Source organism: Mus musculus, chromosome 7 (genome assembly GCF_000001635.26).
Source record: "Mus musculus strain C57BL/6J chromosome 7, GRCm38.p6 C57BL/6J".
NCBI classification, from domain to species: domain Eukaryota; kingdom Metazoa; phylum Chordata; class Mammalia; order Rodentia; family Muridae; genus Mus; species Mus musculus.
The window spans coordinates 17870989-17887245 of NC_000073.6; the positions used below are offsets into that span (position 1 = coordinate 17870989).

A 16257-nucleotide genomic window follows, 5' to 3' on the forward strand; every position below is an offset into this window, starting at 1 on the left:
ATAATTAATACTCAGCAGAGTGTTTAAGCCATGTCTTGCCCTTGTAGACTGGTTTTTATCCTTAAGTCTTCTAACCCAGTGATCTTACTCTAGACCTTACTCTGAACTACCAGCTACTTCCTGTGCCTGAGAACACCTCTCTATCTGAGTAACCTGGGAGACCACATCATCCAGGCTTCTCTTATAAGGGTGATACCACTGAGAAGTCACCTAGACAATGGACATAGATGACCAAAGAAGACCATAGAGGAAATGGGCTCATCCAACACACAGTTCAGACAGCACATGAAGCTGGAAAGTTTCATTGAAACCCTCTGTAGGAAAAAATGGAACACAAAGCTCTTTCTAGAACGCATGTCACCTCTTTAACAACACTGAAGACATGAAACTCCCGACACAACTGCTATAGGACATTTCTCCTGCATCATGAATTTGACTGGTGATAAATAATTGCTATTAATTCCTAGAGACCACTCAGCTGGTCCATTTCTGGCCCCCAGAGACATCTTTGTCACCTCCTGCTGGGAATGAATCTCACCTTCCCAGAGCTGTGAGTACACAGGACAGATGGGGTGCTCAGCTGAGTCTCTTTGTCCAAAGGGCACCTAAGCGGGATGGAGACTCCCTCTTTGATGCTGACAGACTCAAGGCCATGATTCAGCAGATGTCAGCCCTAGGATGAGCTGTTATTCTCTGAGGGCATGGGGATGTTATCAGCTTTGTTGCTCTGCATTTCTTGGAGGTAAAACATAAAGGGAGACAAGTTGAGATGGATTCAGGACAGCACTAAGAGTGGAAAGAACAGAACAGTGCCTTAGACACAGACCCCACCACCCAGAGCCCATTGGATTCTGGAAAGTGGTCCTTCCTTGGGAGACACTCAGATAAGAAGAAGGAAAGACAGAAGAACCTGGGTGCTGTGCTAGAGCTAAAGCTTTTTTCCAGAGGGAGAACAGCACAGCTAGAAGAGAGATGGAAGCATCCTTTGTGCTTCCATGCAAGTGGTGTACTCACTTGCAAGGGCTTCTGCTCACAGGTAAGTGTACCAACTTTCTGAGTGTGGAGGTAGGGAAACTCAGAAGCCATCTGAGATCTCCTAAAGAGGGTAGGAGCCCAAGAAGAAACTCGGGGGTTTGTTTGCAGCTATAGGTTAGAATGTACATTGAGGGATAGAAGCATAGAAGTCCGAATCTCAGGAATCAGGAGATGATGAAGAATGCAAAAATCCCCAACCATTTACTCTTCATAAGTCACAAGTCGTTCATAATGGCTTCCATATTCTGAAGACTGATGTTCCCAATCATGACAGTGGGACTCTGCAAATAGAAATTAAAAAAGATGGGGCAGTGAGATGTCTCAGTGTTTCTATATGTGACAATCTGAACTTATTCTTTAATTCCTACATGGTAAATGGAGAGAAGAGACTCCTGAAAAATGACAAATGTGCTCATACATGATCCCACCATGAGAGATGTTCTCCCACACAGCACTGCACAGTAAGACAATTATCATCACAAAACACTCATACAACACATGAGAAAATGTAAAAAACAAAAAATCAAACCAAACGTGAATACATTTATTTTTGTTAATGCCAAATCTGGTAACTATGTACATAAACCCATGTGCTATTCCTTCCTTCCTTCCTTCCTTCCTTCCTTCCTTCCTTCCTTCCTTCCTTCCTTCCTTCCTTCCTTCCTTCCTTCCTTCCTTCCTTAGATTTTTGTCCCTCCCTCCATCCCACCTTTCCTTCCTTCCTTCCTTCCTTCCTTCCTTCCTTCCTTCCTTCCTTCCTTCCTTCCTTCCTTCCTTCCTTCCTTTATTTTTCCCCTCCATTCCTCTCTCCATCCCTCCCTTCCTTCTGTTCTTGACTGGTGTCTGTGTCTCTTACAGGAATTGAATCTTCCAAAGATAACAGACTAATAGATCAGTGTGGCTCCTCAAAAACCACTGGATGTAGTGCATCAGAAATCAGATAGTCTTATAAATGAGGTCATAGTTTCCCTAGAACCACACAATGAACATTGAAAAAGGTCAGAAAGTGACTACCCCCCTAGAGGAATACGTAAGTGGAGCATTGACCCTTACACCAAACACTCGTTTATGGAGGAAGGATGTGGGGATACTAAACAGTAAATCAGCCAGCACCTGAGCAAAGAATCCCATAGAGAGGAAAGGACATAGGTGTTCTGAGGTAGTGTAGGTCATGATGTTGAACTTAATCAAGGAGGATGGACAAACCTGTACCCACAAGCCTAACCTAAGTAATAAATACATCTGTTCAATATTGATTGTTTTACTGTATTCCTGCCTAGCCTCATTTTTAACCTGTTGTCACCTGCCTGCCACTGCCCAAATAACCATTGAATTAGTGCCACCCCATGTGATTGAAGGAGAAAATGTTCTCATACGTGTCAACAATCTGCCAGAGAATCTTACAACCTTAGTCTGGTTCAGAGGAATGAGGATTAAGAGCCCTCAAATTGGACAATATACACTGGCCACTAATGTTACTGTGCTGGGGCCTGGTCACAGTGGTAGAGAAACTTTGTACAGCAATGGATCCCTGCAGATCTACAATGTCACCCAGGAGGACATAGGATTCTACAGCCTACGAGTCATGAATAGACATGGAAAAATTGTGTCAATAACATCCATATACCTCAACGTGTACTGTAAGTAATTATTTGTTATCTCTGGGTGCTGGGTGGGATTCATTTTACTAGACACACAAAGACCCCAAAATGTTTTATATTATTAGAGACTGTGGTGGAGGATGTTGTTTCGCTATTTCTTTCTCTGACCATTTATCATTTGTATAAAGGAAGGCTTTTGATTTGTTTGAATTAGTTTTATATCCAACTACTTTACTGAAGTGGTTTATCAACTGTAGAAGTTCTCTGGTTAGAATTTTTTAGGTAGATTATATATACTATCATATCATCTCCAAATAGTGATACCTTAACTTCTTTTTGCCAATTTGTATTCCCTTGATCATTTTTTGTTGCCTTATTACTCTAACTAGTACTTCACATACTATATAGAATAGATATGTGGAGAGTGGTCAGCCCTGGGTTTAGTGGGATGGCTTCACAAATCTATCCATTTCATTTGAAATTGGCTGTTGATTTGCTGTATATTGCTTTTATTATGTTTAATAATGGACCTTGACAGGCGAATTTTTTAGTTCGAGGCCAGCCTGTTTTACATAGTGAGTTCCAGGACAGCCAGGGCTACACAAAGAAAACCTATCTTGAAAAAAAAAAAAAAGAATTGACCTTGAATTTCTGACACATGAAGACGTGTTGTATTTTGTTAAATGCTTTTCAGCATCTAATGAGGTGGTCGTGTAACTTTTTTCTTTGAGTTTGTTTATATAGTTTATATAGTTGAAGAATTTTTATATTTTGAACCAACCTTGCATCCCTGGGATGAAAACTACTTGATCCTGGTGAATGATGGTTTTGATGTGTTCTTGGCTTCTGTTTGCAAGAATTTTACTGAGTATTTTTAAACTGGTATTCATAAGTGAAATTGGCCTGAGATTCTATTTCATTTTTGGAGTCTTGTGTGGTTTAGGTATCAGAGTAATTGATGCTTGATACAATGAATTAGGTAGTGTTCCTTTAGTTTCTAATTTAATGCAAAATTTGAGGAAGGCTCATATTAGCTCTTCTTTGAAGGTATGGGAGAATTATGCACTAAAGCCATGTGGCCCAGACTCTCTCTCTCTCTCTCTCTCTCTCTCTCTCTCTCTCTCTCTCTCTCTCTCTCTCTCTCTCTCTCTCTTTCTCTCTCTCTCTTTCTCCCTCCCTCCTTTTCCTCCCTCCCTCCCTCCCTCCCTCCCTCCCTCCCCCCCCCCCTGGTTGGAAAATTTTAAAGAATTCTTCTATTTCCTTAGGAGATATTTGACTGTTTAGATAGTTTACCTGCTTTGGTTTAACCTTGGTACTTGGTATCTGTCTAGGAATTCATCCATTTTATCTAGATTTTATTAAGTATAAATTTTTATAGTAGGATCCAATGAGTTTTTCTTTTTCTTTTTCCTCAGTCAGTTTCTGTTATGTTTCTGTTTTCATTTTTGACCTTGTTAATTTGAATCCTGTCTTGTGCCCTTTAGTTACTTTGGCTAGGGGTTTATCTACCTTGGTGATTTTCTCAAAGTACCAGCTTTTGGTGTTGGTGTTCTGTGTATTTTTCTCTTTGTTTCTACTTAGATGATTATGGTCATCAGTTTGCCTTTTTCCTGTCTTCTACTTCTCTTGGGTGAACTTGCTTCTTTTTTTGTTTTAGGTTTTTCAAGTGTACTGTTATGCTACCAGTGTAAGATCTTTCCAATTTCTTTATGAGAGCACTTACTGCTATGACTTTCCTCTTAGCACTGCTTTCATTGTGTCCCATAAATGTGGGTATTCTGTGCCATCGTTTTCATTGAATTCCAGGAAGTCTTTAATTTCTTTATTTCTTCCCTGACCAGTTTATTATTAAGTAGAGAGTTGTTCAGTTTCTATGAGTATGTGGGTTTTTGGTTGTTTTCATTGTTATTGAAGTCTAGCCTTAGTCTGTGGTGATCTGATAGAATGCATGGGATTATGTCAATCATATTGTATCTGTTGAGGCTTATTTTGTGAGTGATTATATGGTCAGTTTTGGAGAAGGTGATAATAGGTGCTGAGAAGAAGGTATATTCTTTTGTTTTAGGGTGAAATGTTCTGTATATATCTGTTAAATCCATTTGGTTTAAAACCTTTATTTGTTTCACTGTTTCTATGTTTAGTTTCTGTTTCAATGACATGTCTATTGGTGAGAATGTGATGTTGAAGTTTCTCACTGTGATTTTGTAGGGTTCAAGGTGTTTGGAATTTTAGTATAGTTTCTTTTACAAATGTGTATACCCTTGAATTGGGGGCATAGATGTTAAGAATAGACTTTTTCTTGGTAGATTTTTCCTTTGGTGAATATGAACTGTCCTTCCCCATGTTCATTGGTAACTTTTGGTTCAATGTCTATTTTATTGGGAGAGGTAACTCCCACTTGTTTCTTGGGACCATTTGCTTAGAAGAACATCTAGCCATTTACTCTGAGGTAGTGTCTGTCTTTGTCATTGAATTGTATTTCTTGTATGCAAGAAGATGCTGGATCCTGTTTGCATATCCTGTCTGTCAGCTTTGTTTTTTTTTTTTTTTGGAGAAATTAATCTCTTGATATTATGGTGTATTAAAGACAGATGATTGTCAGTTACTGATATGTTTGTTTTTGCAGGTGGCATTATGGTTTTTCATTCTTTTCTTTTGGTTATGTTGTGAAATGATTAATTTCTTGGTTCCCCCCCACACACTTTTTTTTCTATTACCCTCCATGTGCTGAAATTTTCCTTCTAGAATCTTCTATAGGGCTCAATTGGTAAATAGGTATTATTTACATTTGGTTTTTACATGGCATATTTTGGTTTCTCTACCTATGATGATTAAGACTTTTTTCAGGGTATAGTATCCTGGATAGGCATTTGTGTAATCTTTGGGTCTACATAGCATCTATCCAGTCTCTTCTGGCTTTTGGGGCCTTTACTGAGAAGACTGGTGAGCTTTTGATAGGTCTGCCTCTGTATGTTACTTGGCATTTTTCCTCTACAGCTTTTAACATTTCTTTATTCTGGGCATAGAGTGTTTTGATTATTGTGTAATGGGAGGATTTTCTTTGTGTGTTTTATAAGTATCTTGTACATTTATGGGCAAGTGTTTCTTTAGGTTGGAGAAATTTTCTTCAATGATTTTGTTGAAGATATTTTCTGTTTCTTTGAGCTGGGAATCTTGACTCTCTTTTGTACCTATTATTCTTCAGTTTGGTCTATTCATTGTGTCCTGAATTTCCTAGATATTTTGGGTTAGCAGGTTTTTAATTATATTTTATTTTTTAATCAATAAAAAGGTTTTTTTCATCAGTATTTTCTACTTGGTAGAAATGAGCTGCTTTCTAGAGCTGGTTAATATAATTCAGCTTCAAAACCCAAACAAGACAGAATGAACCCTCACTCTTTTTTTTTTCTTTTCCCAATATTTTCTTAGGTATTTTCTTCATTTACATTTCAAATGCTATCCGAAAAGTCCACTATCCCCCCCTCCCCTACCCACCCGCTCCCACTTCTTGGCCTTGGTGTTCCCTTGTACTGGGGCATATAAAGTTTGCAAGACCAAGGGGCCTCTCTTCCCAATAATGGCCAACTAGGCCATCTTCTGCTATTTATGCAGCTAGATGCAAGAGCTCTGGAGGAACTGGTTAGTTCATATTGTTGTTCCACCTATAGGGTTACAGACCTCTTCAGCTCCTTGGGTACTTTCTCTAGCTCCTCAATTGGGGGCCCTGTGTTTCATCCAATAGCTGACTGTGAGCATCCACTTCTGTGTTTGCCAGGCACTGGCATAGTCTCACAAGAGACAGCTATATCAGGGTCCTTTCAGCAAAACCTTGCTGGCATATGCAATAGTGTCTGAGTTTGGTGGCTAATTATGGGATTGACCCCTGGGTGGGGCAGTCTCTGGATGGTCCATCATTTTGTCTTACTTCTAAACTTTGTCTCTGCAACTCCTTCCATGGACATTTTATTCCCTATTCTACGGAGGAATGAAGTATCCACGATTTGGTCTTCCTTCTTGATTTTCTTGTGTTTTGGAAGTTGTATCTTGGGTATTCTAGGTTTCTGGGCTAACATCCCCTTATCAGTGAATGCATATCAAGTGGTTTCTTTTGTGATTGTGTTGCCTCACTCAGGATGATATACTCCAGACACATACATTTGCCCAAGACATTCCTAAATTCATTGTTTTCAGTAGCTGAGTAGTACTGCATTGTGTAGATGTACCACATTTTCTGTATCCATTCCTCTGTTGAGGGACATTTGGGTTCTTTTCAGCTTCTGGCTATTATAAATATGGATGCTATGAACATAGTGGAGCATGTGTCCTTATTACCAGTTGGAAGGAACATCTACTGGGTATATGCCCAGGAGAGGTATTGCTGGATCTACTGGTAGTACTATGTCCAGTTTTCTGAAGAACCACCCGACTGATTCCCAGTGGTTGTACAAGCTTGCAATCCCACCAGCAATGGAGGAGTGTTCCTCTTTCTCCACATCCTCACCAGTTTCTGCTGTCACCTGAATTTTTGACCCTAGCCAATCTGACTGGTGTGAGGTAGAATTTCAGGGTAGTTTTGATTTGCATTTCCCTGATGATTAAGGATGTTGAACATTTTTTTCAAGTCCTTCTCAGCCCCTCAGTATTCCTTTGTTAAGAATTCTTTGTTTAGATCTGTGCCCATTTTTTAATGGGGTTATTTGAATTTCTGGAGTTCTGCTTCTTGAGCTCTTTGTATTCATTGGGTATTTGTCCCCTATCAGATTTAGGACTGGTAAAAATTCTTTCCCAATCTGTTGGTGGCCTTTTTGTCTTATTGACAGTATCTTTTGCCCTATAGAAGCTTTGCAATTTTATGAGGTCCAAACTGTCAATTCTTGATCTTAGAGCACAAGCCATTGCTGTTCTGCTTAGGAATTTTCCCCCTGTGCCCATATCTTTCAGGGTTTTCCCCACTTTCTCCTGTATAAATTTCAGTGTCTCTGGTTTTATGTGGAGGTCTTTGATCCACTTAGACTTGAGCTTTGTACAAGTAGATAAGAATGGATCAATTCACATTCTTCAACATGATAACTGCCAGCTGTGCCAGCAGTATTTGTTGAAAATGCTGTCTTTTTTTCCACTGGATGGTTTTAGCTATTTTATCAAAGATCAGGTTACCATAGGTGTGTGGGTTCATTTCTGGCTCTTCAATTCTATTCCATTGATTTCCTTGTGTATCACTGTAAGAGTACCATGCAGTTTTTAATCACAATTGCTCTGTAGTACAGCTTGAGGTCAGGCATGGTGATTCCCCAAGAGGTTCTTTTATTATTGAGAATAGTTTGTGCTATATTAGGTTTTTTGTTATTGCAGATGAATTTGCAAATTGCCCTTTCTAACACAGTGAAGAATTGAGTTGGAATTTTGATGGGGATTGCATTGAATCTGTAGATTGCTTTCTGCAGGATATCCAGGACTGTATTAATCCTGCCAGTCCATGAGCATGGGATATCTCTCCATCCTCTGAGGTCTTCTTTAATTTCTTTCTTCAGAGACTTGAAGTTCTTGTGATACAGATCTTTCACTTCCTTAGTTAGAGTCATTTTATATTATTCGTGACTATTGTGAAGAGTATTGTTTCCCTAATTTCTTTCTCATCCTGTTTATCCTTTGTGTAGAGAAAGGCCAATGATTTCTTTGAGTTAATTTTATATCCAGCTACTTCACTGAAGCTGTTTATCAAGTTTAGGAGTTCTCTGGTGGAATTTTTAGGGTCACTTATATATACTATCATATCATCTGCAAATAGTGATATTTTGACTTCTTCCTTTCCAATTTTTAATCCCCTTGATCTCCTTTTGTTGTCGAATTGCTCTGGCTAGAACGTCAAGTACTATATTGAATAAGTAGGGAGAAAGTGGGCAGCCTTGTCTAGTCCCTGATTTTAGTGGGGTTGCTTCCAGCTTCTCTCTATTTAATTTGATGTTGGCTACTGGTTTGCTGTAGAGTGCTTTTGTTATGTTTAGGTATGGGCCTTGAATTCCTGATCTTTTCAAGACTTTTATCATGAATGGGTGTTGGATTTTGTAAAATGCTTTCTCAGCATCTAAGGAGATGATCATGTGGTTTTTGTCTTTGAGTTTGTTTATGTAGTGGAATACATTGATGGATTTCTGTATATTAAACCATCCGTGCATCCTTGGAATGAAGCCTACTTAGTCATGATGGATGATTGCTTTGATGTGTTCTTAGATTCGGTTAGCAAGAATTTTATTGAGTATTTTTGCATCGATATTCATAAGGGAATTTGGTCTGAAGTTCTCTATCTTTGTTGGGTCTTTATGTGGTTTAGGTATCAGAGTAATTGTGGCTTCATAGAATGAATTAGGTAGAGTACCTTCTGTTTCTATTTTGTGGAATACTTTGAGGAGAGTTGGAATTAGGTCTTCCTTGAAGGTCTGATAGAACTCTGCACTAAACCCATCTGGTCCTGGGCTTTCTTTGTTTGGGAGACTATTAATGACTGCTTCTATTTCTTTAAGGGATATTGGACAGTTTAGGTCATTAATCTGATTCTGATTTAACTTTGGTACCTTCTGTTTAGAAATTTGTCCATTTCATCCAGGTTTTCCAGTTTTGTTGAATATTGCTTTTTGTAGAAGGATCTTGTGGTGTTTGGGATTTCCTCAGGATCTGTTGTTATGTCTCCCTTTTCATTTATGATTTTGTTAATCAGGATGCTGTCCCTGTGCTCTCTAGTGAGTCTGGCTAAGGGTTTATCTGTCTTGTTGTTTTTTCTCAAAGAACCAGCTCCTGGTGTGGTTAATTCTTTAAATAATTATTTTTCTTTCCACTTGGTTGATTTTTCCCCTGAGTTTATTTCCTGCCATCTACTCCTCTGGGTGAATTTACTTCCTTTGTTTGAGAGCTTTTAGTTGTGTTGTCAAACTGCTAGTTTATGCTCTCTCTAGTTTCTTTTTGGAGGCATTAGAACTATGAGTTTTCCTCTTAGGAATGCTTTCATTGTGTCTCATAAGTTTGGGTATGTTGTGGCTTCATTTTCATTAAACTCTAAAAAGTCTTTAAATTCTTTCTTTATTTCTTTCTTGACCAAGGAGGGTGTTGTTCAGTTTCCACGTGAATGTTGAAATTTTATTATTTCTGTTGTTATTGTAAATTAGCCTGAGTCCATGGTAACCTGATAGGATGCATGGGAGAATTTCAATATTTTTGTATCTTTTGAGGCCTGTTTTGTGAGCAATTAGATGGTCACTTTTGGAGAAGGTACCATGAGGTGCTGAGAAGAAGGCATATTCTTTTGTTTTAGGATAAAATGTTCAGTAGATATCTGTTAAATCCATTTGTTTCACAACTTCTGTTAGTTTCATTATGTCCCTGTTTCCAGGATCTGTCCATTGATGAGAGTGGGGTATTGAAGTCTCCCACTATTATTGTGTGAGGTGCAATGTGTACTTTGAGCTTTACTAAAGTTTCTTTAATGAATGTGGATGCCCTTGCATTTGGAATATAGATATTCAGAATTGAAAGTTCATCTTCATGGATTTTACCTTTGATTAGTATGAAGTGCCCCTTCTTGTCTTTTTTGATAACTTTTGTTTGGAAGTCAATTTTATTCAATATTAGAATGGCTACTCCAGCTTGTTTCTTCAGACCGTTTGCTTGGGAAATTGTTTTCCAGCCTTTCACTCTGAGGAGGTGTCTGTCTCTTTCCCTGAGATGAGTTTCTTGTAAGCAGCAAAATGTTGCACAAAATGTTGCACAAAATGTTTGTGTAGCCAATCTGTTAGTCTATGTCTTTTTATTGGGGAATTGAGTCCATTGATATTAAGAGATATTAAGGAAAATATTTGTGATCAAGTAGGTTTCATTCTAGGGATGCAGGGATGGTTCAATATATGAAAATACATCAACATAATCCACTATATAAACAAACTCAAAGGCAAAAATCCACAGGATCCTCTCATTAGATGTTGAGAAAGCATTTGACAAAATCCAACATCCATTATTGATAAAAGTCTTGGAAAGATCAGGAATTCAAGGCCCATACCTTAACATAATAAAAGCACTCTACAGCAAACCAGTAGCCAATATGAAACTAAAGGGAGAGAAGCTGGAAGCAATCCCACTAAAATAAGACAAGACAAGGCTAGACAAGGCTGCCCACTTTCTCCCTACCTATTCAATATAGTACTGGAAGTCCTAGCCCCAGTACAGGGGAATGCCAGGGCCAAGAAGCAGGAGTGGGTTGATAGGGAAGTCGGGCGGGGGGGGGGGGGATATAGGGAACTTTCTGGATACCATTTGAAATTTGAAATATATAGAAAGAAAATATCTAATTAAAAAAATAAAGCTGCCAAAAAAAGAAGTACTAGCCAGAGCAATTAGACAACAAAAAAAGATCAAGGGGATAGAAATTGGAAAGGAAGAAGTAAAAAATATCACTATTTGCAGATGATATGATAGTGAATATAAGTGACTCTAAAAATTCCACCAGAGAACTCCTAAACCTGATAAACAGCTTCAGTGAAGTAGTTGGATATAAAATTAATTCAAACAAATCAGTGATCTTTCTCTATACAAAGTATAGACAGGCTAAGAAAGAAATTAGGGAAACAACACTCTTCTTATGGTTACAAATAATATAATATACCTTGGTGTGACTCTAAGCAAGTGAAAGATCTGTATGGTAAGAACTTCAAGTCTCTGAAGAAAGAATTAGAAGATCTCAGAAGATGGAAAGATCTCCCATGCCCATAGATGGGTGGGATTAAAATAGTCCAAATGACTATGTTGCTGAAAGCAATCTACAGATTCAATGCAATCCCCATCAAACTTCCAATTCAATTCTTCAACAAATAAAAAAGAGCAATTTGCAAATTCATCTGCAATAACAAAAAAACTGAGAATAGCAAAAACTCTTCTCAACAATAAAAGAACCTTTGTTGGAATCACCATGCCTGACCTAAAGCTGTACTACAGAGTAATTGTGATTAAAAAACTGCATAATACTGGTACAATTATAAACAGGTAGATAAATGCAATAGAATTTAAGACCCAGAAATGAACCCGCATACCTATGGTCACTTGATCTTTGCCAAGGGAGCTAAAACCTTCCCGTGGAAAAAAGACAGCATTTTCAACAAATGGTGCTGGCACAACTGGAGGTTATCATGTAGAAGGTTGCAAATTGATCCATTCTTATCTCCTTCTACCAAGGTCAAGCCTAAATGGATCAAGGAAATCCACATAAAACCAGAGACACTGAAACTTATAGTGGAGAAAATGGGGAAAACCCTCAAAGATATGGGCACAGGGGAAAAATTCCTGTACAGAACAGCAATGGCCTGTGCAGTAACATCAAGAATCAACAAATGAAACCTCATAAAATTGCAAAGATTTCTGTAAGCCAAAAGACACAATCAATAAGACAAATAGGCCTCCAACAAATTGGGAAAGGATCTTTACCATTCCTAATTCAGATAGGGGACTAAAATCCAATATATATAAAGAAATTAAGAAGATGGACTCCAGAAATTCAAGTAACCCCATTAAAAAGGGGGTACAGAGGTAAACAAATAATTCTCAACTGAGGAATACCGGATGGATGAGAAGCACCTGAATAAATAAATGTTTAACATCCTTAATAATCAGGGAAATTCAAATCCAAACAACCCTGAGAGTCCACCTCACACCAGTCAGAATGATTAGGATCAAAAATTCATGTGACAGTAGAAGCTGTTGAGGATGTGGAGAAAGAGGGACACTCCTACATTGCTGGTGGGACTGCAAGCTTACAACCGCTCTGGATATCAGTCTGTCAGTTCCTAAGAAAATTGGACATAGTACTACTAGCAGATCAAACAATACCTCTCCTGGGCATATACCCAGAAGATGTCCCAACTGGTAATAAGGATGCATGCTCCACTATGTTCATAGCAGTCTTATTTATAATATCCAGAAGCTGGAAAGAACTCAGATGTCCCTAAACAGATGAATGGATACAGAATATATGGTACATTTACACAATGGAGGACTACACAACAATTAAAAACAATGAATTTTTGCAATTCCTAGGCTAATGGATGGGTCTGGAGGATATCATCCTGACTGAGGTAACCCAATCAGAAAAGAACACACATGATATGCACTCACTGATATGTGGATATTAGCCCAGAAACTTCGAATACCCAAGATACAATTTGCAAAACACATGAAACTCAACAAGAATGAAGACCAACATGTGGATACTTCATTCCTCCTTAGAATAGGGACCAAAATTCCCATGGAAGGAGTTACAGAGACAAAGTTCAGAGCTGATATGGAAGGAAAGACCATCCAGAGACTGCCCGACCCGGGGATCCTTCCCATATACAACCACCAAACCAAGACACTATTGCATATGCCAGAAAGATTTTGCTGACAGAACCCTGATATAGCTGTCTCTTGTGAGGCCATGCTAATGCCTGGCAAATACAGAAGTGGATGCTCACAGTCATCTATTGGATGGTATACAGGACCTCTAATGAAGGAGATAGAGAAAGTACCCATGGATCTTAAGGGTTCCGCATCCCTATTGGTGGAACAACAATATGAACTAACCAGTACCCCCCAGAGCTGTGTCTCTAGTTCCATATGTAGCAGAGAATGGCCTAGTAGGCCATCAATGGGCGGAGAGGCCCTTGGTCTTGCCAATGTCATATGCCACAGTATAGATGAATGTCAGGGCCAGGAAGCAGGATTGAGTGGGTTTGGAATCAGGGCAGGGGGAGTGTATAGAGGACTTTTGGGATAACATTTGTAATGTAAATGAAGAAAATATCTAATAAAAAACAAAGCTAGTTAATATTTTTCATCAAGTTTTGAAAATTATTGTTTGTAATTAACATCTCCTGATCTGTACTTTCTGTGGTTTATTTTTTTTTTTTTTTAGCACATAAACATATGTATCGGGGATTATCATAACTGTTGCAGGAGGACCTAGGACACTGTGGGCAGTACCATATAGGCAGTTGTTCCTAGTTTCTACAAGAAAGCTAGGTATCTGAGAGTCCCAGTGTGAAACAGAGAATGATTCTGTAATCAACCTGTTTTCTTCCTTGAATTTCTTCAGTGCTATTCTGTCTCAGACTTTTAAGGAAAATGTATCCTTTCCTCTCCCAAACTGCTTCTGTTCAGGGTAGATTTATCAAGAGAAGGAGACCTAGAACAGTGTATTGGTAAGAGTATATGACACATACATTTGAATCAATGTTCTCTGTACTCAACAACAGAACCCTTCTGTACCCTCTGGGCAAAAGGGAAGACTTTAGACACCAGAGAAGGGCCAGAAAATGCAGGGGAGCCCATATACTTATGTCTTTTCCTCTGAATCCCAAGAAAAATATCTATGTATTTACCTATGAAAATTTGCAGACAAACCTCTCCTAGAGAGAATGCCCATTCTTTGAAGGACCAATACTTTCAAATTTAGTCCAGGTCTTCCCAGGAAAAAATTGGAACTCTATTTAGACTCATCCTACTCTAGAAGGAATTAGGAGATCTGCAGAGTTCTCCCAGTGATCTCCAGGGGGCAATATCGAGACACATAATCAATACTCAGAAGAGTGTGTGAGCCATGTCTTGCCCTTGTTTTCATCCCTAAGTCTACTAACCCAGAGATCCCATTCTAGACCCTACTCTGACCTGCTAGCTACTTCCTGTGCCTGAGAACACCTCTCTACCTGAGTAGCCTGGAATGCCCCTTCATCCTGGCTTCTCTCATAAGGGTGATACCACTGAGAAATCACCTAGACAATGGGCATAGGTGACCAAAAAATATCATAGAGGACATGGGCTCATCCAACACACAGTTCAGATAGCACATGAAGCTGGAAATTTTCATTGAAACTCTCTGTAGGAAAAAGGAGCACAAAGTTCTTTCTAGAACGCATGTCACCTTTTCTCCGACACTGAAGACATGAAACTCACGACACAACTGCTATAGAACATGTCTCCTACATCAGTAATTTGACTGGTGATAAATAATTGCTATTCATTCCTAGTCACCACTCAGCTGGTCCCTTCTTGGCCCTCAGAGACATCTTTGTTACCTTCCTGCTGGGAGTGAATCTCACCTTCCCTGAGCAGTGAGTACAAAGGACAGACTGGGTGCTCAGCTGAGTCTCTTTGTCCAAAGGATACCTAGGTAGGATAGAGACTCCCTCTTTGATGCTGACAGACTTAAGGCCATGATTCAGCAGATGTCAGCCCTGGATGAACTGTTATTCTCTAAGGTATAGGGATGCTTATCAGCTTTGTTGCTCAGTGCATTTCTTAGAGGTAGAAAATAAAGGGAGAAAGGTTGAGAGGGAATCAGGACAGCACTGAAAGTGGAAGGAACAGAACAAGGTCTTAGACACAGACCCCACCACCCACAGCCCATTGGATTCTGGAAAGTGGTCCTTTCTTGGGAGACACTCAGCTAAGAAGAAGGAAATACAGAAGAACTTGGGTGCTGTGCTAGAGCTAAAGTTTTTTTCCAGAGGGAGAACAGCACAGCTAGAAGAGAGATGGAAGCATCCTCTGTCCTTCCATGCAAGTGGTGTACCCACTTGCAAGGGCTTCTGCTCACAGGTAAGTGTACCAACTTTCTGAGTGTGGAGGTAGGGAAACTCAGAAGCCATCTGTGATCTCCTAAAGTGGGTAAGAGACCAAGATGAGACTCAGGGTTTTTGTTTGCAGTCATAGGATAGAAGGTACAATGAGGAACAGAGGGTCAGCAGTCAGAAGCTCTCAGGAGACAGGAGATGATGAGGAATGTGAAAATCCCCAACCACTCACTATTCATAAGTTACAACTCAGTTATAATGGCTGCCATAATCTAAAGATTGATGTTCCCAATCATGACAGTGGGACTCTGCAAATAGAAATAAAAAGATGGGGCAGTGAGATGTCTCAGTGTTTCTATGTGACAACCTATATTTATTCCTTAATTCCTACATGGTTAATGGAGAGAACAGACTCCTGAAAATTGACCAATGTGCCCATACATGCTCCCACCACGAGAAATGTTCTTCCACACAGCACTGTTGCATATGCACAGTAAGACAGGTATCATCATAAAACACATATACAGCACACAAGAAAATGTTAAAAACACAAATCAACCTCAAATACAATTATTTTTGTTAATGCCAAATCTGGGAACTATGTCAATCAACCCATGAGCAGTTCCTTCCTTCCCTCCATCCTTGCTTCCTTCCTTAGATTTTTCTCCCTCCCTCCATCCTCCCTCTCTCTCATGCTTCCTTCGTTCTGTTTTCCCCTTCCTCCTTCTATACCTCCATTGTTTCCTTTGGTTTTGACTGGTGTCTGGGTCTTTACATTAATTGAACCTTCCAAAGATATCAGACTGATAGATCAATGAAGCTCCCACAAAACTCTGAATAAAGTGAATCAAAAATAAGACTGTCTTAGAGACGAGGTTACAGTTTCTCTAGAATCACAAAGGGAACATAAAAACATGTCAGAAAATGAGAACCTTCTAGAGAAGTAGGTCAAAGAAGCATTGACCCTTACAACAAATATTCTCTTAATGAGAAAGGATATGCCGATACTAAGCAGTGAATCAGGCAGCACATGA

General features: G+C 39.2%; 1 protein-coding gene across 7 annotated transcripts in view; it reads left to right on the plus strand.

The window, feature by feature from the left end:
• Window positions 1-755: 755 nt before the first annotated feature.
• Window positions 756-16257, plus strand: part of Gm5155 (predicted gene 5155) — a 47300-nt gene continuing 31798 nt past the window's right edge. For 2 of the 7 annotated variants that reach the window (XM_006540458.1, XM_006540461.2), the window contains exons 1-2: window positions 756-1036; window positions 2316-2675. In XM_006540458.1, the coding sequence (XP_006540521.1) occupies window positions 973-1036; window positions 2316-2675 (424 nt within the window). In that variant the 5' untranslated portion in view covers window positions 756-972. Of the gene's footprint in view, window positions 1037-2315; window positions 2676-13550; window positions 15249-16257 lie in introns of those variants that run through there. The other 5 variants (XM_006540457.1, XM_006540462.1, NM_001378684.1 and 2 more) reach the window with 4 other exon arrangements.